Genomic DNA, 26,325 nt, shown 5'->3' on the forward strand with positions numbered 1-26,325 from the left:
ATGTGCTAGGTCGACAGGTCTAAAGGTCGACATGAGGATTTTGATCCCAAATTAGTGCACCGCTTCGCTCGCCATGCTTCGGGCATGGTGCCTTCGCTCCGCTACCGCTTTGCTCGGCACACTTTACCATTCCAATCGTAGTCCACGTGGATCGTTAAGTATGAAAAAATTTCAAAAAAGAAAAAAATGTGAAAAACTCATGTCGACCTTTAGACCTGTCGACCTAGCACATGTCGACCTAGAAACCCTGTCGACCTTCCGTCCATGTCGACCTAGTGACTGTCGACCTATAGTGGTTGACCTAAACATTGTCGACCTAGACACTGTCGATCTTCAGACCGGATCCCGTTTTAGGCATAGAAAATGAGTGGAACAAGGAGGATTGATAAAGATAGTTTCCCGTGCACAGCACTCTTACTAAAAAGTGGCCATGATGGATGCTAAGATGTGTGGAAGATAAAAGAATAAAGTAAACATTATTTTTGTTTCACTATGTGTATTGTCGCATCTGTAGGTATTGATGATTATCGACTTTTGGGCCCGATTCAGCATGGTTAGCAATTCTATGTAATTTTATGTGATTTCAGCACATGTGCGCGCACCAGTGCGTGCATATGCAAGGTCTTAAACTGCGATCGTACTGTCGGGGGATCAGTGACAGGGCATCAACACCGTGTTTTGTGAGCGTTAATGCATTATTTGTGGGCCGTGGCGGCATCGTGATGTTACACACAGCTGCTGAGATTCAAAAGATGACGAGGCTGCGAAGGCAGGGGGAAGCCCTAAACATGCGAGTTCATCACTGTATAGCGATGCGTTTGCATTATAGCAGGGGGCATGACCTGGCATGCAGGATAGACGTGCCCTGTGCTGGGCGCCCCCCCGCATGTTAGTGTAAAAGGTTGCTGAATAAGGCCCTTAGTTTACAGTCTAATACCCCTTTTGCACCACCAGCTAGTAACACGGGTTATTGCACATGGGCGCGCATAACCGTGTTGCTGGCTGGTGTAAAAGGGTCGAGTTGGAATAGTCTGGGTCGTGTGACCCGGTATTCCAACTCTGGAAGTTTCTGGGGTTGAACATGTGTTCAACCTGGCAAACTGAGCAGTGTAAACGGTAGCCGGGTCGATGTGACCCGGCTTCCCATTTACACTCTATATGCAGGCGGCGTGCGGGGCTGGTGAGTCTGGTGTAAAAGGGGGCTGACGCGGGTCGCGCCCGAGTAGCTCCCGTGTCAGGGTTCCCGGCTGCGACCCGCATTCTTTGGTGTAAAAGCGGTATAATAAACAGCATTTACTAAGCAATGGTTTTGACTGTCATTTAAAAGTCAACGTCAATACGTGTAAGCTTTCAAACCCCTATGCTGCAGCAGAACAAATCATGCTTTGTTAGAATTAAAAGTTTTTAAATGGATAAAATTAGAGGAAAATCCATTCAAATCCATAATCAGTACCTGTCCTCTGAGCCTAGGCCGGTATTGGAAAAAAGGGGAGAAAACAGTGTGGTAATGCAACTTAATTTACTGTATGTGAAAATTAAAGTATTTTTATTTTTAGCTGCCTTTTCCCAGTGCAGTTAATTGACGTTGCCTACGTAGTAATGTCAGCATATTTTATTGTGAAATGTATTTATTTTTTTATAAAATATTCAAAAGCTCTACTTTTAAAAATATGCAAATTGGAAATAAAGAGAAATTAAACGGAATAAAAGATGATACACTGAACACTATAAATGGGCAAAAATAGTAAATTATTTTTAACTCTTTAATGCAAACTCCTGATATTTGATTTTGCCATGTACAGGTATGGCACCCATTTTTAAGAAGAACATCAGAATTCTAAGGTTACTCTTTACAGTTGATTTGCCATTACTTTTTTTTCCCCACTTCATAATGGGTAAAGAAAATCTAGAAATAAACAGGTAAAAAATTGTATTTAACCATTACATTTCAACCATTGTCAAAATGTTATTTACATTGTTGTTAATTTATCTTCATACTACTCGCTAATTGCTTATTGGTATTTCTTAAAAATATGAACCTTGTTTAAAGAATATTCTTCTGAAATTAACAGCTATGTTATGGTTACTATCATTACAGGACATCAATGCTTCCATGACAAACAGTACAGTGACAAGTAAACCACCTGTAACGTTACGTCTTGTCGTCCCTGCAAGTCAGTGTGGATCTCTTATAGGGAAAGGAGGATCTAAAATTAAAGAAATCAGAGAAGTAAGGTTCTGTAAAATTCATTAAATAAAACAATAAAATGTGTACTTGATAAATAGGCTTTTATAAATGTTCAATTATGTAACACTGCAGCAAACATTTGGTTTTAGAAAAACTAATTTTCTCATATAAACCGGTTCTTAATGAATTTGTAGACAGTATTCTCATGAATATTGGTTAATCCCACAAAGTAGCTGCCTTTCTCTATGTGTAGTTACAAACTTAATTTTAGGGCAGGTACCAGTAGCGTTTTATGAGAGGAGAGGGCCTGGGTGCAGCCTCCTTTGCAGGCCCCCTCCTCTATTGCAGCGAGAAGACTAGCATTATGCCAGAGCCTACTGCGCATGCCCAGGCCCCCGGGAACATAGTGTCCACGCCTTGCTCCCGGGAGGACATCTACATTACACAGGCAAGATTCACTCAGAATTGGCAGCGAGCACCCGGGCCACCATCCTCCCGCCCCCCTACCTATCAGAAGGCCAGCTTAATTCTTCAGCCCGCACATGCTGCTGTGTGCTGGTTGAGCTGTGGTGCTTCTGGGAAGCCCTTGCGCTTAGCAGGAGCAGTCTCTTTTGCCTGATTGAAAGGGGCAAAACTGATCATGCCACCCCCTGGATTTGCCCCAATTACACATAGGGACAGAAAATACAATGCAGAACATATAGATGGAGGTGGGGAAAGTACAATGCAGGATATACATATGGGTGGCCAGAATTTCAATGTTTAGGAAGACAGATAGGCCAACCCCATATGGTCGACATAGGTCAACATTGACAAAAGGTCAACATGCATTTGGTTGACATTGACACAGTTTTTTAAAAGTTTTTTTCATAATTTTTACACCTTTTTCATGCAAATGGACTACAATTGGGAATAGCACCCTGTGCCCAGCATAGCGGTAGCGGAGTGAGGCACCTTGCCCACAGCATGGCAAATGTAGAGAGCCATGTAAGGGGATGCCGTACACCAAATGGGGTTTCTTGTGCTCTGATGGTGAAAACGACAAAAAAAAAAGGAGTTATGTTGACCTTTTTTGTGTCGACCTTATGCATGTCGACCATATGGGGTTGACCTAATGATTGTCGACCTGTACATTGTAGGTATTTTCTATACCACATGAACAGATGGACGGACTGCACAGTGCAGGACATACAGATGGGGATGGACAGCCCTAAGCAATCCATACAGATGGGGGACAACACAATACCATTAGAAAATCTTGGGGATGGATGCTGCAATCTATTTTGTATGGAACCTTGATAAGACAATTCCATATCTGTATGGTTTTTAGAATAAAATAACTTAAAAGTCCCCTACATTTATATATTTAATCGCCCGCTCATGGACATCTAAGAACAGAATAGCGTACCAAGTATTTTGATCTACTGTATTGAAATGATTGAATTAAGGTGCTAAATTGCATATAAATATGTTAATATATCATTTGTTTGAGCCTCAAAGGTTACTTTATATTGAACTTGACAGCTTTTATTCTCCTAAAAGATGGTAGGAAAAATTGCAGTATCAAAGTACACAGTTCTATAAGGTATCAAAATGTAACCAAATAGACCTAAAAAGAGTAAAAGTAATGGACATTCTGTTTATATGAAGAAAAATAACCATTGTAGAGTGTACTTTGCCTGATGTTGTAAAGTGTGTATGTTTAGACCAGAATAGCCTTAATGGAATACTGTGCATATGAATGTACTTTCCAGCTGATAATTAGGCTGCTGATTTGCAGTATCAAAAAACAAATATATGTTTCATGCATTATAAATATGATTTTCTAGAAACCATGAAGTTTTATTTGTTTGCTGGTTTACCATATCATTAGCCTATTTAGGAAAGCCTTCTAGCCCACTGACACAATCCTAGAACAGCACAAGAGCCATAACCCATCACCATTCTGTCCTGAAGTAGAAAAGTATACACACATGCTCTTTCTACTTAGCACTTACAGTTCTGTTTCAATGTGAGTGACTCACTCTCAAGATAGCCAGTTCAGGTGAAAAGATAGACTTCCCTGAGTCAATGACATGTGTAGATAATGTCATTCTTGGCTTTCCAATAGGCAGACCGGTTTTCCTCATAAACAGCATGTGATAGCTTCAACACAGACATTATTGCATATATTAATGTTTAGCTTCAGAGGAAAGCTCTAATCAGATGGAGCAAGGGCATAACTGCTATTGGTGCAGTGCGTGCAGCAGCCATAGTTCCCATGGCTGCCCCATATTTTTGTGTGAGTTGTTTGCTATTGGGAAGTACTTTATGTAGCTGTGGGGCCTATAAATGACTAGGCAGACCACTAGTCAAACTCTGGACAGCTTTCGGGTGAGTAGAGAACATAAGGTACATAGACAGATAATACACTACAGAAAGAAATTAGACAAAACAAGAGACAGAGCCACTGGCATTGGAAGTACTGAGGGTATGCGTGTGAGACAGATAACTGAGGAAACACAAGACTATATCGCAAGAAGATAAGGAGTACTATAAGCAGAAATAACAAAAGCAATAAGACAGATAATGAAACTGACACAGAGTATGAAGCCGATGATAAAGTACTAAAACAGGGCTGGACACAGAAATACTGAGTTGGATGCTGATAATTACATAACAAACACAGTGCTTAAGAACACAGGAATACTGCAGAGGACAGTAACAAAATAACCAAAGATTTCCGCAGCTAGTACTGGAACCTAGAGACAAGGGCTCTCGCTGCAACCACGAACTATGACCAGCAGGGAGTGAGAGACAGACAACACACATATGTAGGAGACTTCTAGGTTGCTAGGAGACAGCCAGAAACACAAACATAAATGAGCCGCAGGAGCGACTCATAGCATAGCCATCTTTACTTGGATATTCCAGTGCTTCCATAAAAACTAACCATTGCTACAAATGAAAGACGGGTTTATTCCCCTGCAAATTTTCCCTCTCCCCTTCACTTTTTCCATTATCAACATCTCCTTATTCTCTGTCCCCAAAGTCACAGTATGGAGTTACTGAAAACCTCTGATGGATTACAGGAACACATTGCTTTCACGGAGTTAACCAGGGAGGCGTTATGATAGTTCAATACAGCACACCTACTTTTTTCTGTGCTAATATACTAAACTGCACAGTATGATGTTAATGACCAAACCCCCTGAATTAGTTCATTGGATCTAAACCTTCAGTATGACATACTGGTGGTCGGTATGCTGGTGGTCACATGGCCAACAGTGGAATCACGACACTGAAGATCCCGACGTTCTGAGCGGGTAAATATTTTTTCCCTCCCCTAACCCTCCAGGGGCGCCTGCTAGGGATAACCCTCTAGGAGTGGCAGCTAGGGCTAACCACCTCCCCTAGTGCCTAACCCTAATCATCCCGCCCCCCTTCCCCCGGGCACTAAGCCTAACCCAAACTCTGATTCTTACCTCCAGGATGTCCACTGTCAGTATTCCGGTGCCGGTCTCCTGAGTGGTGTCGGGATTTATGTACATTTATCTGAATGTATTGAATTTAGTTTTTATGTGTCAGTTGTAAGCCACTTATGTTTTTGTATGTTTATTAAGTCCACAGGTGCTCAAGTTCAAGTAGCAGGGGACATGCTACCCAATTCAACAGAGCGTGCAGTTACTATATCAGGAACTCCCGATGCTATTATTCAGTGTGTTAAACAGATTTGTGTTGTCATGTTAGAGGTGGGTGCAAATTTATCTTATTTATTGTTTACTTATTAACAGTTTCTTATATAATGCAGCATATTCTGTTGTGCTTCACAATTGAAACAACAGTAATAGGACAAAACTGGGTAATAAAAGACAGACCTAGATGTAGAAAGGCCCTGCTCGCAAGCTTACACTCTATAGGGAAATAGGCATTGATACACAAGGATAGGTGCTACCTATTGCATAATGGTCCACCAGATTGCAAAGTTTCTTAATGGGCTGCATGATATGGTTACACAGCAATGTTGACCAAGGGTCAGGAGGATGTGAAAGCGAAGAAAGACAAAATATATGAGGTTATAGGGTGGATGTGATAAATCTTGGAAGGATAGGTAGATTTTAGAATCATCCACATACAGATTATACTGAAATCTGAAAGAGTTGATTAGTTTGCCAAGAGACTGAGAAAAGCAGCTGACCTAAGACTGAGCCTTGGAATACTCCAACTGATAGAGGTGGCTTTAGATTGAGAAGTGACAAGATCATAGAGATGAGCGGGTTCGGTTCCTCGGAAACCGAACCCGCCCGAACTTCAGGTTTTTTTACACGGGTCCGAGCGACTCGGATCTTGCCGCCTTGCTTGGTTAACCCGAGCGCGCCCGAACGTCATCATCCCGCTGTCGGATTCTCGCGAGGCTCGGATTCTATCGCGAGACTCGGATTCTATATAAGGAGCCGCGCGTCGCCGCCATTTTCACACGTGCATTGAGATTGATAGGGAGAGGACGTGGCTGGCGTCCTCTCCGTTTATAGAGAGTGAGACTAGAGTAGAGAGAGACACAGTATTATTTACTTTAGTAATTTTGGGGAGCATTAGGAGGAGTACTACTACTTGCTGAAGTGATAGTGTGACTGTATATCTGACTTGTGGGGGAGACAGTGGGGAGCAGTTAGAGTCTGAGAGCAGGAGTACATATTTTAACGTACAGTGCACACTTTTGCTGGCACTCTGCTGCCAGAGTGCCACACTGCCATTGTGACCACACTGACCACCAGTATATATTGTGATTGTCTGCTTAGGAGTACTACTTGCAAGTTGCTGATAGTGTGACCAGTGACCTGACCACCAGTTTAATTAATCACCACCAGTTTAATATATATATATATATATATATATATATATATATATATAATTGTATATAATATATATATAATTGTATACCACCTACCCGTGTTTTTTTTTTTTTTTCTTTCTTCTTGATACATACTACTATAGTAGCTTACTGTAGCAGTCTGCGGTGCTGCTGAGCTGACAGTGTCCAGCAGGTCCGTCATCAGTCATTACATAATAAATATATATACCTGTCCGGCTGCAGTACTAGTGATATTATATATATATATATATATATATATTAATTTCATCTCATTATCATCCAGTCTATATTAGCAGCAGACACAGTACGGTAGTCCACGGCTGTAGCTACCTCTGTGTCGGCAGTCGCTGGTCCATCCATAATTGTATACCACCTACCCGTGGTTTTTTTTTTCTCTTTCTTCTTGATACATACTACTATAGTAGCTTACTGTAGCAGTCTGCGGTGCTGCTGAGCTGACAGTGTCCAGCAGGTCCGTCATCAGTCATTACATAATAAATATATATACCTGTCCGGCTGCAGTACTAGTGATATTATATATATATATATATATTAATTTCATCTCATTATCATCCAGTCTATATTAGCAGCAGACACAGTACGGTAGTCCACGGCTGTAGCTACCTCTGTGTCGGCAGTCGCTGGTCCATCCATAATTGTATACCACCTACCCGTGGTCTTTTTTTTTCTCTTTCTTCTTGATACATACTACTATAGTAGCTTACTGTAGCAGTCTGCGGTGCTGCTGAGCTGACAGTGTCCAGCAGGTCCGTCATCAGTCATTACATAATAAATATATATACCTGTCCGGCTGCAGTACTAGTGATATTATATATATATATATATATATATATATATTAATTTCATCTCATTATCATCCAGTCTATATTAGCAGCAGACACAGTACGGTAGTCCACGGCTGTAGCTACCTCTGTGTCGGCAGTCGCTCGTCCATCCATAAGTATACTAGTATCCATCCATCTCCATTGTTTACCTGAGGTGCCTTTTAGTTGTGCCTATTAAAATATGGAGAACAAAAATGTTGAGGTTCCAAAATTAGGGAAAGATCAAGATCCACTTCCACCTCGTGCTGAAGCTGCTGCCACTAGTCATGGCCGAGACGATGAAATGCCAGCAACGTCGTCTGCCAAGGCCGATGCCCAATGTCATAGTACAGAGCATGTAAAATCCAAAACACCAAATATCAGTAAAAAAAGGACTCCAAAATCTAAAATCAAATTGTCGGAGGAGAAGTGTAAACTTGCCAATATGCCATTTACCACACGGAGTGGCAAGGAACGGCTGAGGCCCTGGCCTATGTTCATGGCTAGTGGTTCAGCTTCACATGAGGATGGAAGCACTCAGCCTCTCGCTAGAAAAATGAAAAGACTCAAGCTGGCAAAAGCACCGCAAAGAACTGTGCGTTCTTCGAAATCCCAAATCCACAAGGAGAGTCCAATTGTGTCGGTTGCGATGCCTGACCTTCCCAACACTGGACGTGAAGAGCATGCGCCTTCCACCATTTGCACGCCCCCTGCAAGTGCTGGAAGGAGCACCCGCAGTCCAGTTCCTGATAGTCAGATTGAAGATGTCAGTGTTGAAGTACACCAGGATGAGGAGGATATGGGTGTTGCTGGCGCTGGGGAGGAAATTGACAAGGAGGATTCTGATGGTGAGGTGGTTTGTTTAAGTCAGGCACCCGGGGAGACACCTGTTGTCCGTGGGAGGAATAGGGCCGTTGACATGCCTGGTGAAAATACCCAAAAAATCAGCTCTTCGGTGTGGAAGTATTTCAACAGAAATGCGGACAACATTTGTCAAGCCGTGTGTTGCCTTTGTCAAGCTGTAATAAGTAGGGGTAAGGACGTTAACCACCTCGGAACATCCTCCCTTATACGTCACCTGCAGCGCATTCATAATAAGTCAGTGACAAGTTCAAAAACTTTGGGCGACAGCGGAAGCAGTCCACTGACCAGTAAATCCCTTCCTCTTGTAACCAAGCTCATGCAAACCACCCCACCAACTCCCTCAGTGTCAATTTCCTCCTTCCCCAGGAATGCCAATAGTCCTGCAGGCCATGTCACTGGCAATTCTGACGAGTCCTCTCCTGCCTGGGATTCCTCCGATGCATCCTTGCGTGTAACGCCTACTGCTGCTGGCGCTGCTGTTGTTGCTGCTGGGAGTCGATGGTCATCCCAGAGGGGAAGTCGTAAGCCCACTTTTACTACTTCCACCAAGCAATTGACTGTCCAACAGTCCTTTGCGAGGAAGACTAAATATCACAGCAGTCATCCTGTTGCAAAGCGGATAACTGAGGCCTTGACAACTTTGTTGGTGTTAGACGTGCGTCCGGTATCCGCCGTTAGTTCACAGGGAACTAGACAATTTCTTGAGGTAGTGTGCCCCCGTTACCAAATACCATCTAGGTTCCACTTCTCTAGGCAGGCGATACCGAGAATGTACACGGACGTCAGAAAAAGACTCACCAGTGTCCTAAAAAATGCAGTTGTACCCAATGTCCACTTAACCACGGACATGTGGACAAGTGGAGCAGGGCAGGGTCAGGACTATATGACTGTGACAGCCCACTGGGTAGATGTATGGACTCCCGCCGCAAGAACAGCAGCGGCGGCACCAGTAGCAGCATCTCGCAAACGCCAACTCTTTCCTAGGCAGGCTACGCTTTGTATCACCGGTTTCCAGAATACGCACACAGCTGAAAACCTCTTACGGCAACTGAGGAAGATCATCGCGGAATGGCTTACCCCAATTGGACTCTCCTGTGGATTTGTGGCATCGGACAACGCCAGCAATATTGTGTGTGCATTAAATATGGGCAAATTCCAGCACGTCCCATGTTTTGCACATACCTTGAATTTGGTGGTGCAGAATTTTTTTAAAAACGATAGGGGCGTGCAAGAGATGCTGTCGGTGGCCAGAAGAATTGCGGGACACTTTCGGCGTACAGGCACCACGTACAGAAGACTGGAGCACCACCAAAAATGCCTGAACCTGCCCTGCCATCATCTGAAGCAAGAAGTGGTAACGAGGTGGAATTCAACCCTCTATATGCTTCAGAGGTTGGAGGAGCAGCAAAAGGCCATTCAAGCCTATACAATTGAGCACGATATAGGAGGTGGAATGTACCTGTCTCAAGCGCAGTGGAGAATGATTTCAACGTTGTGCAAGGTTCTGCAACCTTTTGAACTTGCCACACGTGAAGTCAGTTCAGACACTGCCAGCCTGAGTCAGGTCATTCCCCTCATCAGGCTTTTGCAGAAGAAGCTGGAGGCATTGAAGGAGGAGCTAAAAGGGAGCGATTCCGCTAGGCATGTGGGACTTGTGGATGGAGCCCTTAATTCGCTTAACAAGGATTCACGGGTGGTCAATCTGTTGAAATCAGAGCACTACATTTTGGCCACCGTGCTCGATCCTAGATTTAAAACCTACCTTGGATCTCTCTTTCCGGCAGACACAAGTCTGCTGGGGTTCAAAGACCTGCTGGTGACAAAATTGTCAAGTCAAGCGGAACGCGACCTGTCAACATCTCCTCCTTCACATTCTCCCGCAACTGGGGGTGCGAGGAAAAGGCTCAGAATTCCGAGCCCACCCGCTGGCGGTGATGCAGGGCAGTCTGGAGCGACTGCTGATGCTGACATCTGGTCCGGACTGAAGGACCTGACAACGATTACGGACATGTCGTCTACTGTCACTGCATATGATTCTCTCCCCATTGAAAGAATGGTGGAGGATTATATGAGTGACCGCATCCAAGTAGGCACGTCAGACAGTCCGTACTTATACTGGCAGGAAAAAGAGGCAATTTGGAGGCCCATGAACAAACTGGCTTTATTCTACCTAAGTTGCCCTCCCACAAGTGTGTACTCCGAAAGAGTGTTTAGTGCCGCCGCTCACCTTGTCAGCAATCGGCATACGAGGTTACTTCCAGAAAATGTGGAGAAGATGATGTTCATTAAAATGAATTATAATCAATTCCTCCGTGGAGACATTGACCAGCAGCAATTGCCTCCACAAAGTACACAGGGAGCTGAGATGGTGGATTCCAGTGGGGACGAATTGATAATCTGTGAGGAGCGGGATGTACACGGTGATATATCGGAGGATGATGATGAGGTGGACATCTTGCCTCTGTAGAGCCAGTTTGTGCAAGGAGAGATTAATTGCTTCTTTTTCGGTGGGGGTCCAAACCAACCCGTCATTTCAGTCACAGTCGTGTGGCAGACCCTGTCACTGAAATGATGGGTTGGTTAAAGTGTGCATGTCCTGTTTATACAACATAAGGGTGGGTGGGAGGGCCCAAGGACAATTCCATCTTGCACCTCTTTTTTCTTTCATTTTTATTTGCGTCATGTGCTGTTTGGGGAGTGTTTTTTGGAAGGGCCATCCTGCGTGACACTGCAGTGCCACTCCTAGATGGGCCAGGTGTTTGTGTCGGCCAGTAGGGTCGCTTAGCTTAGTCATCCAGCGACCTCGGTGCAAATTTTAGGACTAAAAATAATATTGTGAGGTGTGAGGTGTTCAGAATAGACTGAAAATGAGTGGAAATTATGGTTTTTGAGGTTAATAATACTTTGGGATCAAAATGACCCCCAAATTCTATGATTTAAGCTGTTTTTTAGTGTTTTTTGAAAAAAACACCCGAATCCAAAACACACCCGAATCCGACAAAAAAAAATTCGGTGAGGTTTTGCCAAAACGCGGTCGAACCCAAAACACGGCCGCGGAACTGAACCCAAAACCAAAACACAAAACCCGAAAAATTTCAAGTGCACATCTCTACAAGATCATTTACTACTTTAGTCAGTGCTGTCTCTGTGGAGTGTTGGGCACAAAAGCCTAATTTTACTGTATAAAATATATACTTTAAACAGATGTTACAGTATGTTTAGATTTCAAGTTGAAAATATTTTATGTTGTTCACTATACAGTATATTACATTATATTTAATTCTAGTAGAAATAGGTTTCAGTGATATGTGAGTCGGGCCACATGCTGGCACAATGGATAGTTGTATCAAAAACCAGGGGCTATGCACCAATGTTGTTATGGGTGCTGCTATCTTTTATATATTACACTGATGTGCGGGCAATGTTAGAATGGTCAGTGGCACTGACCGTTCTGACACCTGCAGCTATCTATTTTGACAACTGCAGGTGTCATTGCGCCATTGAAAGCCACTATTACCTGGCTGCGCACGGGAGATCTTGTGATGTAGGCTAATGCGCTGTGGGGCACTGACAGTGATTGCTGGAGGGGAAGTTTTCATTCCCCTGCTCCGGCAAATGAAATGATCATACATCTCTCCGCTAGTGGTTCCTGGTTCGCCTTGGTAAAAAGGCGAAGCAGGAACACTTATAGTGGCATAATCCATACCAGTATCATACATCCCCCCTTGTATCTTAATTCATAAATGTTAGAGTATTGCAAAAGAGACCAGCAATTATTTTCAATAGAATACAAATCTTGGAATATTCAATTATGTACAATGCCAGACATAGGAAAGAGGTTAAAGACTTTTTGTTGGGGCACTCTTTTGTTATTAAATCTGTCATGAAGATGAAATATAAAATATAACTTTTATTGAATTATTGAATTAGTTTAAAATGTTGATATTAGTATCTAACAGGTAAACAAAAAAAATGCACATAGAAAATATGGCACTGTAAAATAGGATATATACATACTGTACACTACAGTATACTAATAGAATCCTCTATGAACAGAGACAGGCAGAGTATGATGAGCAGGGAACTGTTCTATCACACTGACTGGTGTATTAAGCCTGGAGAAGGCATAAAGAAATGATAAAGCAGTGATAGGTGCAAGGTAATAATGCACCATCCAATCAGCTCCTGTCAATTTACATTTTGTAGCTGACTGGTTGGTGCGTTATCACCTTGCACTCATCACTGCTTTATCACTTCTTTATGCCTTCTCCAGGCTTAATACATTTTCCCCATATATGATTCTGTGCTAATGTGGTCTAGGGGTGTTGTATAGAGAATACATTTCTCTTGACGATTTCTATAAGCATATGTGGTATGTAACCTTGTTTTCTTTCACAAAAGTGAAAAATTCTGTTTAATGCAATCGAATCAATATATAAATATTATCAATAAAGATTGCTTTGGGGATCCCTGAAGTTCATTTGTTTGTGTTTGCACAACACTAACTTTTGTGTTTGCACATCATTAAATAGGGAATGGGCTGTATTTCATACAATTCATGTGTGTATAGTATTGTTCACAAATCAAGTCATCTGGGAGAACATATGTCCGTGATTAGTGGTCATCTGGTGATTCTTGTAGGAGTAGAATGGAGTACATTTGCTAAGGGTAACAACTGAGGCTAACGAGACCGGAGGCCTCAGCAACCTACACATTATAATATCCGTTGGATGGTTGGCAGATGGGTCTCCAGATTTTTAAGCATATTTAAAAATCAGGAGACCTGGCAGGTGACCAGGATTGGGGGAAGGGGGCAGTCGGCTGGAGGTACATACTTGTCCAGTGGTGGACAGACCCAGTCGATCAGCAGTCAGATCTGCCATGGATTGGACAAATGTGTATCCAGTTGAGGAGATTAGTTAATCTGCAGATATTATTAACTGGCATAACTACTACAGCCCCACAGCCACTGCGGGGGCTTGGAAGCACCAGGCTTGGGGGGCGCAGTCAGAGCCAGCACTGGGCAAAGTAGGCAAATGCCTAGTGCCAGCTCAGCAGCAAGAAATGAGCAGTGGCACTGAGAGAGGGGGGGAGAGCGTACAAATTACCTGGGCCCAGGTCTGTTGGAGGTTCTCAGTGGGGGCCCAGCGCCATGCTTCCTGTGATTAGACCATGCCCCCCGAAAAGTACCTGGGCCCAGCCATGCTCTCTACCTCTCTACTGCACTGGCTAGGAGGCATGCCATGCTCCTGTGAGTGGGTGCTTCTTATATGCTAGACAACCCTCCAAAGAGGTGTGGTCATGCCCCCAGCATGCTGAGGTCACACCCCCTCCAGGAGGGGCAGTGGGGCACAGGAAGTTTTTGTACTGGGTCCCAGAATGTTTCATAGCAGCCCTAGATATGAGGGGTGCAGGGGGCTTCCTCTGGCTGCTATTGCAGGTCGGCAAGGATGCAGGCAGTGGTGTGACTGTCATGTTTGCAGTGAAGCGGCTGTCATGGCCCCGGTCTGCCTTCACTTGCCACCGATCCACCTGCGCTCAGTCACACTACACTATCTATGCTGCCACAGCCGGAGAGCTGAGCCACCCGACTCCACAGCTGCCCTGGCATCACTGCCTCCTCCAGCAGCTGGCACGTGGTGAGTGAAGCAGAGGTCGTTCAGGCACAGTTCCAGGAGTGTGCTCTACTCCTCTGATCACCAGTACAGCCTCACACTACCGGCCGGGGCTGCGTGGGCACTGGCTCTTTATCCTCCTGCTGCCGGCCTTCTCTTAAGTCTCTGCCTGGGTCCCCAGTCCTCCGTTGGAGACACCCCAAGGTTGAATGGACATACAGTAGAGTGGTGAGTCACCAGACAGCCCTGTGCTCTCCTGCCCCCCACCCACCTATGTGTGGCCCCCTGTACCTTATGTGTATAGGACCCCTTCAGCCCTTCCTGCGTCCCAACCAGGGCCGGACTGGCCACCTGGCACTTCTGGCAAATGCCAGAAGGGCCGATGGCCACGTGGGCCGGTCCAGCCGAGCAGCAGTTTGCTTCCGAGCCGACTGCAGATTTAAACAATTGCGCCCCCCCCCCCCCCCCGCTTGTGTCACTGAGACAAGCTGCCGCTCAGTCTGGCGGCAGCGTGTCTCAGCCATCAGGAGAGGAGAGTGCGCCAGCACAGCTATGTCTGTCGGAGTGTAGCGGACTTTAAACCAGCCGCCAGTTCGTGAGCCAATCAGAGCTCGCGGACCGGCAGCCAATCGGGAGCCGCCGCTGCCAGTCCGCGAGCTCTGATTGGCTCACGAACCGGCGGCTAGTTTGAAGTCCTACACGCCGGTGCCAGACATAGCCGCGCGCCCGCAGAGTCCTGACACCCTCACATCACAGCCGGAGGAGCAGCAGCAGCGCAGCAGCGGTAAGCAGCTGCAGCACTGCTGTGGGGGCAATTGTATACCTGGCACTGTGGGGGCAATTGGCTGGCACTGTGGGGCATTTGTATACCTGGCACTGTGGGGGCAATTGTTTACCTGGCACTGTGGGGGCATTTGTATACCTGGCACTGTGGGGCATTTGTGGATCTGGCACTGTGGGGGCATTTGTATACCTGGCACTGTGGGGCATTTGTGGATCTGGCACTGTGGGGGCATTTGTATACCTAGCACTGTGGGGCATTTGTGGATCTGGCACTGTGGGGGGGCATTTGTATACCTGGCACTGTGGGGGCATTTGTATACCTGGCACTGTGGGGGCAATTGTGGATCTCGCACTGCACTATTGGGGGCATATGTCTGTGTATCACGTCCCATTTTAATTGGCCACACCCATTTTTTTTGGCAGTACCTCTATGGGACACTCTCTGTCTGATTGGTTGCCGCTTAGCCCCGCCGGGAGTGCACACAGACATTCTCATTCTAGTGAATGGGGGGCATGCGTTTCCACGCCCATTTTCTGGAGCGCACGCGCTTAGTTACAACCTTTATTTTTCCATACCCCCACTTCAACATTTCCACTTCAACCAATGGTTGTGTGTATTTGGGATCAGTACGTAATCCCGCTGGACGGGATCCCGGCGGTCGAAATACAGACGCCGGAATCCCGACCACACAATCCCGACAGGGGTGGCGAGCGGAACACAGACCCTTGCGGGCTTGCTTCGCTCGCCACACTATTATATTCTCCCTCCATGGGTGTCGTGGACACCCACGGAGGGAGAATATGTCGGGATTGTAGCGGTCGGGATTGTGGCGGTCGGGATTCCGGCGTCGGTATTTCGACCGCCGGGATCCCGTCCAGCGGGATGTTGACCGCATCCCGTGTATTTTAATATAGAATGATGTACACTTGTATGTTGTTATAATATTAATTATATTTGTAAGAGCATAGACTAAGAAGTAGGATGAGTCGGGAATAGTAAGGGGAGGAGTCAGATGCTGACACCGATGTGGGCCTGTGTGCTTCAAAATTGCCAGGGCCTATTTTTGGTCCCAGTCCGGCCCTGGTCCCAACCCCCTGTGCCCATTGCCCCTTTGTGTGTGTGACACCTTGTGCTTTTCCTGACCCCCAACAGGGGAGTGGCCACCTGTCTTAATGTGTGTGTGGTCCCCACAAGTATGACTCCCCTAGCAATAAACATTACACCCCTGGCAGCGGTCATGACACCCAGAGCATGAAACCATGGCAACGAACATGAAGCCCCTGGTAACTAGCAGTTAATTTAAAAGTTGTTTGAAGTCTAACTGTGGGGCATAATGTGTCAGGGTCATTTGTGGTGTGTGGCATAACGTATCACAGGCATTATGGTGTGTGGCATAATATATCACTGGCATTGCAGTATGTGGCATAATGTGTCAGGGGCAATGTAGTGTGTGGCATAATGTGTCAGGGGGATTGTGGTGTGTGGCATACTGTGTAAGGGACATTACTATAAGGAGGAAAAATGACAAATAATGTAGGGGCATGAATCAGGATTTTTTTCCAGCTGTGTCCAATGTCTGGGATTGCATGTTTCAAAACTGGGCTACAGGGTAGTATTTACCTGCAATACCGTGCCCCTTCCAGTGAGACCAAGCCCCTTGCAGTGAGGTTATGTTCCTTGCAGTGAAGCCATGCTCCTTTTTTGAAGCGCGCGCAAATACTTTGCTTTTTAAATGGCAGTAGGGAAGGGAAGGGGATGGGGGAAGAGGGCTCCAGAAACCTTTTTTTTTGGGGAGCAACATTTCTAGTTGCGCCACTGGTCCAAACGTTTCTTGAACTTCCAAGAATACGTCTCTGTATTATGCGTGAATTAAGGAAATAATTTATTATTATTGGTGCTCACATGTATGCAGTAAACTGCACTTCAATTATAATGTCTTGTTTTCTTTTTTTACAGTCACCCCCAAAAGGAGCCACTATTCCTTATCGGCCAAAGCCTGCCTCTGGACCTATTATTTTTGCTGGAGGCCAGGTAAGAGCGGATGCAATTCTGGCCTCAGCTGGAAATCACACCATCCTGGCTCAACATCAACATGCACCTGTTAGTGTACTCTTTTTTCCCCCCCATGGTATAGTATAAGAGTATAAGTTACTTTTGAGGCATTGCTTGTACAAAGTACTGTAGATCAGGTCATATCAGCTGCTTTGTCATTTCAGAATAACTGCAATCTCAATTATTGCATTTTTAGTTTTCTCCGGTTTTCTGTTCATTAAAAATGTGTGCATGTATTGTTGATGCTGTGTACACATCTTTAATTAGGTTGCAAAATGATTTATACTTACAGTACTGTAAGTCTCCTGGGCCAATATTTACTAAAAATCCGAGTTTGTCCGATTTGTGTTTTTTTTTTAAGTCCCAACACGGGAATTCACTAAGCACAAATCTCGGCAGTGTTTGGGACATTCGTAATGGTTTGATTGGCAAAGTTCAGAAATACGTATGAATAGACCATTGGTCAAACGCGGCTGTTATTTCATACAACACGGGTATTCACTATTCATTCGTATTTGGGTGTTAGTCTCTGAGTGCTCAAGTGCGGGTGTATGTTTTTGCGAATCGTTAAAAAAAGCAGCAGAAAAATAGACCTGCTTTTTCCAGTCGAGTTTGGATAACCATGCACGGATCAGTGAGCTCTGTGCATGGTTATCTATGGGAAAGGGTCTGTTTACTGTAAAAACTGGGAAAAAGAATTGCGTGGGGTCCCCCCTCCTAAGCATAACCAGCCTCGGGCTCTTTGAGCCGGTCCTGGTTGAAAAAATATGGGGGGAAAAATGACAGGGGTTCCCCCATATTTGATCAACCAGCACCGGGCTCTGCGCCTGGTCCTGGTGCCAAAAATACGGGGGACAAAAAGCGTAGGGGTCCCCCGTATTTTTGGAACCAGCACCGGGCTCCACTAGTCAGAGAGATAATGCCACAGCCGAGGGACACTTTTATCTTGGTCCCTGCGGCCCTGGCATTAAATCACTAACTAGTAACCCCTGGCCGGGGTACCCTGGAGGAGTGGGAACCCCTTAAATCAAGGGGTCCCCCCCTCCAGCCACCCAAGGGCCAGGGGGGAAGCCCGAGGCTGTCCCCCCCCCATCCAAGGGCGGTGGATGGGGGGCTGATAGCCTTGTGAAAAAAATAGAATATTGTTTTTTGTAGCAGTACTACAAGTCCCAGCAAGCCTCCCCTCAAGCTGGTACTTGGAGAACCACAAGTACCAGCATGCGGGGGGAACCGAGTTCGCTGGTACCTGTAGTACTAATACAAAAAAATACCCAACAAAAAACAGGACACACACACCGTGACAGTAAAACTTTATTACATACATGCACACCTACATACATGCATACTTACCTATGTTCACACGAGGCTCGGTCCATTTCTCCATGTAGACTCCACAGGGTACCTGAGAAAAAAATGATACTCACATAATCCAGGGTAGCTTCTGTCCTCTTTGTAATCCACGTACTTGGCAAAAAAACAAACCGAAAAAGCCGAACCACGCACTGAAAGGGGTCCCATGTTTACACATGGGACCCCTTTCCCCGACTGCTGGGACCCCCCCTGACTCCTGTCAAAGAGGGTCCCTTCAGCCAATCAGGGAGTGCCACGTCGTGGCACTCTCCTGATTGGCTGTGCGCTCCTGTAGTGTGATTGAGGAGCGCACTGAAGATACAAGTAGCGCATAGGCGCTCCATTGTATCCAATGGTGGGAACTTTGCGGTCAGCGGTTGAGGTTACTCGCGGTCAACCGCTGACCGCAAAGTTCCCACCATTGGATACAATGGAGCGCCTATGCGCTACATTGTATCTTCAGTGTGCAGCCTCAATCACACTACAGGAGCGCACAGCCAATCAGGAGAGTGCCACGACGTGGCGCTCCCTGATTGGCTGAAGGGACCCTCATTGACAGGAGTCAGGGGGGGTCCCAGCAGTCGGAGAGAGGGGTCCCATGTGTAAACATGGGACCCCTTTCAGTGCGTGGTTCGGCTTTTTTGGTTTGTTTTTTTTGCCAAGTATGTGGATTACAAAGAGGACAGAAGCTACCCTGGATTATGTGAGTATCATTTTTTTCTCAGGTACACCGTGGAGTCTACATGGAGAGGTGGACCGAGCCTCGTGTGAACATAGGTAGGTAAGTATGTATGTATGTAGGTGTGCATGTATGTAATAAAGTTTTACTGTCACAGTGTGTGTGTCCTGTTTTTTGTTGGGTCATTTTTTTGTATTAGTACTACAGGTACCAGCGAACCTGTTTTTCCCCCGCATGCTGGTACTTGTGGTCCTCCAAGTCCCAGCTTGCGGGGGAGGCTTGCTGGGACTTGTAGTACTGCTACAAAAAACAATATTCTATTTTTTTCACAAGGCTATCAGCCCCCATCCACCGCCCTTGGATGGGGGGGACAGCCTCGGGCTTCACCCCTGGCCCTTGGGTGGCTGGAGGGGGGGACCTCTTGATTTAAGGGGTTCCCACTCCTCCAGGGTACCCCGGCCAGGAGTGACTAGTTAGTAATTTAATGCCAGGGCCGCAGGGACCAAGATAAAAGTGTCCCCCGGCTGTGGCATTATCTCTCTGACTAGTGGAGCCCGGTGCTGGGTCCAAAAATACGGGGGACCCCTGCGCTTTTTGTCCCCCGTATTTTTGGCACCAGGACCAGGCGCAGAGCCCGGTGCTGGTTGATCAAATATGGGGGAACCACTGTAATTTTCCCCCCCATATTTTTTCAACCAGGACCGGCTCAAAGAGCCCGAGGCTGGTTATGCTTAGGAGGGGGGACCCCACACAATTTTTTTCAGATTTTAAAACAATTTAAACACCTTTTTCTCTAACGTCCTAGTGGATGCTGGGGACTCCGTAAGGACCATGGGGAATAGACGGGCTCCGCAGGAGACTGGGCACTCTAAGAAAGATTTAGTACTACTGGTGTGCACTGGCTCCTCCCTCTATGCCCCTCCTCCAGACCTCTGTTAGAATCTGTGCCCGGCCAGAGCTGGGTGCTTTTAGTGAGTTCTCCTGAGCTTGCTAATAAGAAAGTATTTTAGTTAGGTTTTTTATTTTCAGAGAGCTTCTGCTGGCAACAGACTCTCTGCTACGTGGGACTGAGGGGAGAGAAGCAAACCTACTAACTGCGGCTAGGTTGCGCTTCTTAGGCTACTGGACACCATTAGCTCCAGAGGGATCGAACACAGGACCTGACCTTGTCGTCCGTTCCCGGAGCCGCGCCGCTGCCCCCCTCGCAGAGCCAGAAGTCATAAGCCGGCGGGTTGAAGCAAGAAAATGTCAAAATCGGAGGCAGAAGACTCCTGTCTTCATATGAGGTAGTGCACAGCACTGCAGCTGTGCGCCATTGCGCCCACACGAACCCACACACTCCGGTCACTGCAGGGCGCAGGGGGGGGGCGCCCTGGGTAGCAATTCAGTACCTCCTGGCAAAAGCAGCATATATACAGTTGGACACTGTTATATGCATGAGCCCCCGCCATTATTTTTACACAAAATCGCGGGACAGAAGCCCGCCGCTGAAGGGGCGGGGCCTTCTTCCTCAGCACTCACCAGCGCCATTTTCTCTCCACAGCTCCGCTGAGAGGAAGCTCCCCAGGCTCTCCCCTGCAGGTAGAAAGAGGGTAAAAAAGAGAGGGGGGGGGCACATAAATTTAGGCGCATTAATCATATATACAGCAGCTACTGGGTAAACACTAAGTTACTGTGTAATTCCTGGGTCATATAGCGCTGGGGTGTGTGCTGGCATACTCTCTCTCTCTGTCTCTCCAAAAGGCCTTGTGGGGGTCCTGTCCTCAAATAGAGCATCCCCTGTGTGTGTGGTGTGTCGGTACGCGTGTGTCGACATGTTTGACGAAGAGGGCTATGTGGAGGCAGAGCAAGTGCAGATGAATGACGCGTCGCCGCCGACGGTGCCGACACCTGATTGGATGGATATGTGGAAGGTGTTAAATGATAATGTAAACTCCTTACATAAGAGGTTGGATAAAGCTGATGCCTTGGGACAGTCAGGGTCTCAGCCCATGCCTGATCCCACAGCGCAGAGGCCGTCAGTGTCTTAAACGCGCCCACTATCCAAAATTGTTGACACAGATATTGACACGGATTCTGACTCCAGTGTCGATGACGATGATGCAAAATTGCAGCCTAAAATGGCTAAAGCCATCCGCTACATGATTATAGCAATGAAGGATGTTTTGCACATTTCAGAGGTAAACCCTGTCACTGACAAGAGGGTTTATATGTATGGGGAGAAAAAGCAAGAGGTGACTTTTCCCCCTTCACATGAGTTCAATGAATTATGTGAAAGAGCGTGGGATTCCCCCGATAAGAAAGTGCTGATTTCCAAAAGGTTTCTTATGGCGTACCCTTTCCCGCCAACGGACAGGATGCGCTGGGAATCATCCCCTAGGGTAGATAAAGCTCTCACACGCTTATCTATGAAGTTGGCCCTGCCGTCACAGGATACGGCCGCCCTAAAGGATCCTGCAGATAGAAAGCAGGAAAGTATCCTGAAGTCTGTTTATACACATTCAGGTACTCTACTGAGGCCGGCAATTGCGTCGGCCTGGATGTGGAGTGCTGTAGCAGCATGGACAGATAATCTGTCTGAGGAAATGGATACCTTAGACAAGGATACCATTTTACTGACCCTGGGGCATATAAAAGACACTGTCCTATATATGAGGGATGCCCAGAGGGACATTTGCCTGCTGGGCTCTAGAATAAATGCAATGTCCATTTCTGCCAGAAGGGTCCTGTGGACTCGGCAATGGACAGGTGATGCCGACTCCAAGAAGCACATGGAGGTGTTACCTTACAAGGGTGAGGAATTGTTTGGGGACGGTCTCTCAGACCTGGTTTCCACAGCTACGGCTGGGAAGTCAAACTTTTTGCCATATATTCCCTCACAGCCTAAGAAAGCACCGTATTACCAAATGCAGTCCTTTCGATCACAAAGAAGCAAGAAGGTCAGAAGTGCGTCCTTTCTTGCCAGAGGCAGGGGTAGAGGAAAGAAGCTTCACCATACAGCTAGTTCCCAGGATCAAAAGTCCTCCCCGGCTTCCACTAAATCCACCGCATGATGCTGGGGCTCCACAGGAGCCAGGAGCGGTGGGGGCGCGTCTCCGACATTTCAGCCACCAGTGGGTTCGCTCACAGGTGGATCCCTGGGCTATACAGATTGTGTCTCAGGGATACAAGCTGGAATTCGAAGTGATGCCCCCTCACCGTTACCTCAGATCGGCCCTGCCAGCTTCCCCCATGGAACGGGAAGTAGTGTTAGCGGCAATTCACAAGTTGTATCTCCAGCAGGTGGTGGTAAAGGTTCCCCTCCTTCAACAGGGAAGGAGATACTATTCCACAATGTTTGTGGTACCAAAACCGGACGGTTTGGTCAGACCCATATTGAATTTAAAGTCCCTAAACATTTATCTGAAAAGATTCAAGTTCAAAATGGAATCGCTCAGAGCGGTCATTGCAAGCCTGGTAAGAGGGGGATTTTATGGTGTCTCTGGACATCAAGGATGCTTACTTGCATGTCCCCATTTATCCACCTCATCAGGAGTACCTCAGATATGTGGTACAGTACTGCCATTACCAATTCCAGACGTTGCCGTTTGGGCTCTCCACGGCACCGAGAATATTTACCAAGGTGATGGCAGAAGTGATGGTGCTCCTTCGAAAGCAAGGAGTCACAATTATCCCATACTTGGACGATCTCCTCATAAAGGCGAGGTCCAGAGAGCAGTTGCTGATCAGCGTAGCACACTCACAGGAAGTGTTGCAACAGCACGGCTGGATTCTGAATATCCCAAAGTCGCAGCTGATTCCTACAACGCGTCTGCCCTTTCTGGGCATGATTCTGGACACGGACCAGAAGAAGTTGTTTCTGCCAGCGGAGAAGGCTCAAGAGCTCGTGACTCTAGTCAGAGACCTCTTGAGACCGAAACAGGTGTCGGTGCATCGCTGCACACGAGTCCTGGGAAAGATGGTGGCATCATACGAAGCCATTCCCTTCGGCAGGTTCCATGCGAGGATCTTTCAATGGGATCTGTTGGACAAGTGGTCCCGATCGCATCTTCAGATGCATCGGCTGATCACCCTGTCCCCCAGGGCCAGGGTGTCTCTTCTGTGGTGGCTGCAGAGTGCTCACCTTCTCGAGGGCCGCAGGTTCGGCATACAGGACTGGGTCCTGGTGACCACGGATGCGAGCCTCCGAGGATGGGGGGCAGTCACTCAGGGAAGAAACTTCCAAGGGTTGTGGTCAAGTCAGGAGGCTTGTCTGCACATAAATATCCTGGAACTAAGGGCCATATACAACGCCCTGAGTCAAGCGGAGCCTCTGCTTCGCAACCATCCGGTGCTGATTCAGTCAGACAACATCACCGTAGTGGCTCATGTAAACCGCCAGGGCGGCACAAGAAGCAGAGTGGCGATGGCGGAAGCCACCAGGATTCTTCGTTGGGCGGAGAATCACGTGCAAGCACTGTCAGCAGTGTTCATTCCGGGAGTGGACAACTGGGAAGCAGACTTCCTCAGCAGGCACGACCTCCACCCGGGAGAGTGGGGACTTCATCACGAAGTCTTCACTCAGATCACAAATCGATGGGAGCTGCCACAGGTGGACATGATGGCATCCCGTCTCAACAAAAAGCTACAAAAGTATTGCGCCAGGTCAAGAGACCCTAAGGCGATAGCTGGGGACGCACTAGTAACACCGTGGGTGTTCCAGTCAGTCTATGTGTTTCCTCCTCTTCCTCTCATACCCAAGGTGCTGAGAATCGTAGTGAGAACAATACTCATTGTTCCGGATTGGCCAAGAAGGACTTGGTACCCGGAACTGCAAGAAATGCTCACAGAGGACCCATGGCCTCTGCCTCTCAGACAGGACCTGTTGCAACAGGGGCCCTGTCTGTTCCAAGACTTAACGCGGCTGCGTTTGACGGCATGGCGGTTGAACGCAGGATCCTAGCGGAAAAAGGCATTCCGGATGAAGTTATTCCTACGCTGATAAAGGCTAGGAAGGACGTGACAGCAAGGCACTATCACCGTATATGGCGAAAATATGTTGCCTGGTGTGAGGCCAGGAAGGCCCTACAGAGGAATTCCAGCTAGGTCGGTTCCTGCACTTCCTACAGTCTGGGTTGACTATGGGCCTGAAGTTGGGGTCCATAAAGGTCCAGATTTCGGCCCTATCCATTTTCTTTCAAAAGGAACTGGCTTCTCTTCCTGAAGTTCAGACGTTTGTGAAGGGAGTGCTGCATATTCAGCCCACTTTTGTGCCACCAGTGGCACCTTGGGATCTCAACGTGGTGTTGGGTTTCCTGAAATCCCACTGGTTTGAGCCACTTAAGACCGTGGAGCTAAAGTATCTCACGTGGAAGGTGGTCATGCTGTTGGCCTTAGCTTCGGCTAGGCGTGTGTCAGAATTGGCGGCTTTGTCATGTAAAAGCCCCTATCTGGTTTTCCATATGGACAGGGCAGAATTACGGACTCGTCCGCAATTTCTGCCGAAGGTGGTGTCATCTTTTCATTTGAACCAACCTATTGTGGTGCCTGCGGCTACTCGTGACTTGGAGGATTCCAAGTTGCTTGATGTAGTCAGGGCTTTGAAGATCTATGTAGCCAGGATGGCTGGAGTCAGGAAGACTGACTCGCTGTTTATCCTGTATGCATCCAACAAGCTGGGTGCTCCTGCTTCAAAGCAAACCATTGCTCGCTGGATCTGTAGCACGATTCAGCAAGCTCATTCTGCGGCTGGTTTGCTGCATCCAAAATCAGTGAAAGCCTATTCCACATTACAGCTTTGCCGAGCAGCTACTTGGTTGGGTACAAACACATTTGCTAAGTTCTACAAGTTTGATACCCTGGCTGAGGAGGACCTTGTGTTTGCCCATTCGGTGCTGCAGTCATCCGCACTCTCCCGCCCGTTTGGGAGCTTTGGTATAATCCCCATGGTCCTTACGGAGTCCCCAGCATCCACTAGGACATTAGAGAAAATAAGATTTTACTCACCGGTAAATCTATTTCTCGTAGTCCGTAGTGTATGCTGGGCGCCCGTCCCTAGTGCGGACTTTCTGCAATACGTGTACATAGTTATTGCTTAATAAAGGGTTATGTTATGTGGGCATCCTTTGTTGATGCTCTGTTGTTGTTCATACTGTTGACTGGATATGTTTATCACAAGTTTTACGTAGAGATGAGCGGGTTCGGTTTCTCTGAATCCGAACCCGCCAGAACTTCATGTTTTTTTTCACGAGTCCGAGCGACTCGGATCTTCCCGCCTTGCTCGGTTAACCCGAGCGCGCCCGAACGTCATCATGACGCTGTCGGATTCTTGCGAGGCTCGGATTCTATCGCGAGACTCGGATTCTATATAAGGAGCCGCGCGTCGCCGCCATTTTCACACGTGCATTGAGATTGATAGGGAGAGGACGTGGCTGGCGTCCTCTCCGTTTAGACACTTGATTTACTAATTTTGGGGAGCATTAGGAGTACTCAGTAGTGTACAGTGCAGAGTTTTGCTGATAGTGACCAGTGACCACCACTTTTATTTATAATCCGTTCTCTGCCTGAAAAAAGCGATACACAGCACACAGTGACTCAGTCACATACATACCATATCTGTGTGCACTGCTCAGGCTCAGGCCAGTGTGCTGCATCATCTATATATATTATATATCTGTCTGACTGCTCAGCTCACACAGCTTATAATTGTGGGGGAGACTGGGGAGCACTACTGCAGTGCCAGTTATAGGTTATAGCAGGAGCCAGGAGTACATAATATTATATTAAAATTAAACAGTGCACACTTTTGCTGCAGGAGTGCCACTGCCAGTGTGACTAGTGACCAGTGACCTGACCACCAGTATATAATATTAGTAGTATACTATCTCTTTATCAACCAGTCTATATTAGCAGCAGACACAGTACAGTGCGGTAGTTCACGGCTGTGGCTACCTCTGTGTCGGCACTCGGCAGCCCGTCCATAATTGTATATACCAGTGACCTAACCGTGGTTTTTTTTTCTTTCTTTATACATACATACATACTAGTTACGAGTATACTATCTCTTTATCAACCAGTCTATATATTAGCAGCAGACACAGTACAGTGCGGTAGTTCACGGCTGTGGCTACCTCTGTGT

General features: G+C 46.9%; 1 protein-coding gene and 1 long non-coding RNA gene across 12 annotated transcripts in view; one reads left to right on the forward strand and one right to left on the reverse strand.

Moving 5' to 3' along the window:
• LOC134927784 (poly(rC)-binding protein 3-like) overlaps positions 1-26,325 on the forward strand; it is a 2,026,162-nt gene that overhangs the window by 1,694,121 nt on the left and 305,716 nt on the right. For 10 of the 11 annotated variants that reach the window (XM_063922741.1, XM_063922743.1, XM_063922734.1 and 7 more), the window contains 3 exons: positions 2,099-2,230; positions 5,791-5,919; positions 17,084-17,227. In XM_063922741.1, coding sequence (XP_063778811.1) covers positions 2,099-2,230; positions 5,791-5,919; positions 17,084-17,227 — 405 coding nt within the window. The remainder of the gene's footprint in view (positions 1-2,098; positions 2,231-5,790; positions 5,920-17,083; positions 17,228-26,325) is intronic. The other variant, XM_063922740.1, reaches the window with a different exon arrangement.
• LOC134927785 (uncharacterized) overlaps positions 2,123-26,325 on the reverse strand; it is a 135,392-nt gene continuing 111,189 nt past the window's right edge. Inside the window, exon 4 of the long non-coding RNA XR_010177729.1 lies at positions 2,123-2,207. This is a non-coding gene — a long non-coding RNA (uncharacterized LOC134927785). The remainder of the gene's footprint in view (positions 2,208-26,325) is intronic.

This window comes from Pseudophryne corroboree, chromosome 5 (genome assembly GCF_028390025.1).
Source record: "Pseudophryne corroboree isolate aPseCor3 chromosome 5, aPseCor3.hap2, whole genome shotgun sequence".
Taxonomy (NCBI): domain Eukaryota; kingdom Metazoa; phylum Chordata; class Amphibia; order Anura; family Myobatrachidae; genus Pseudophryne; species Pseudophryne corroboree.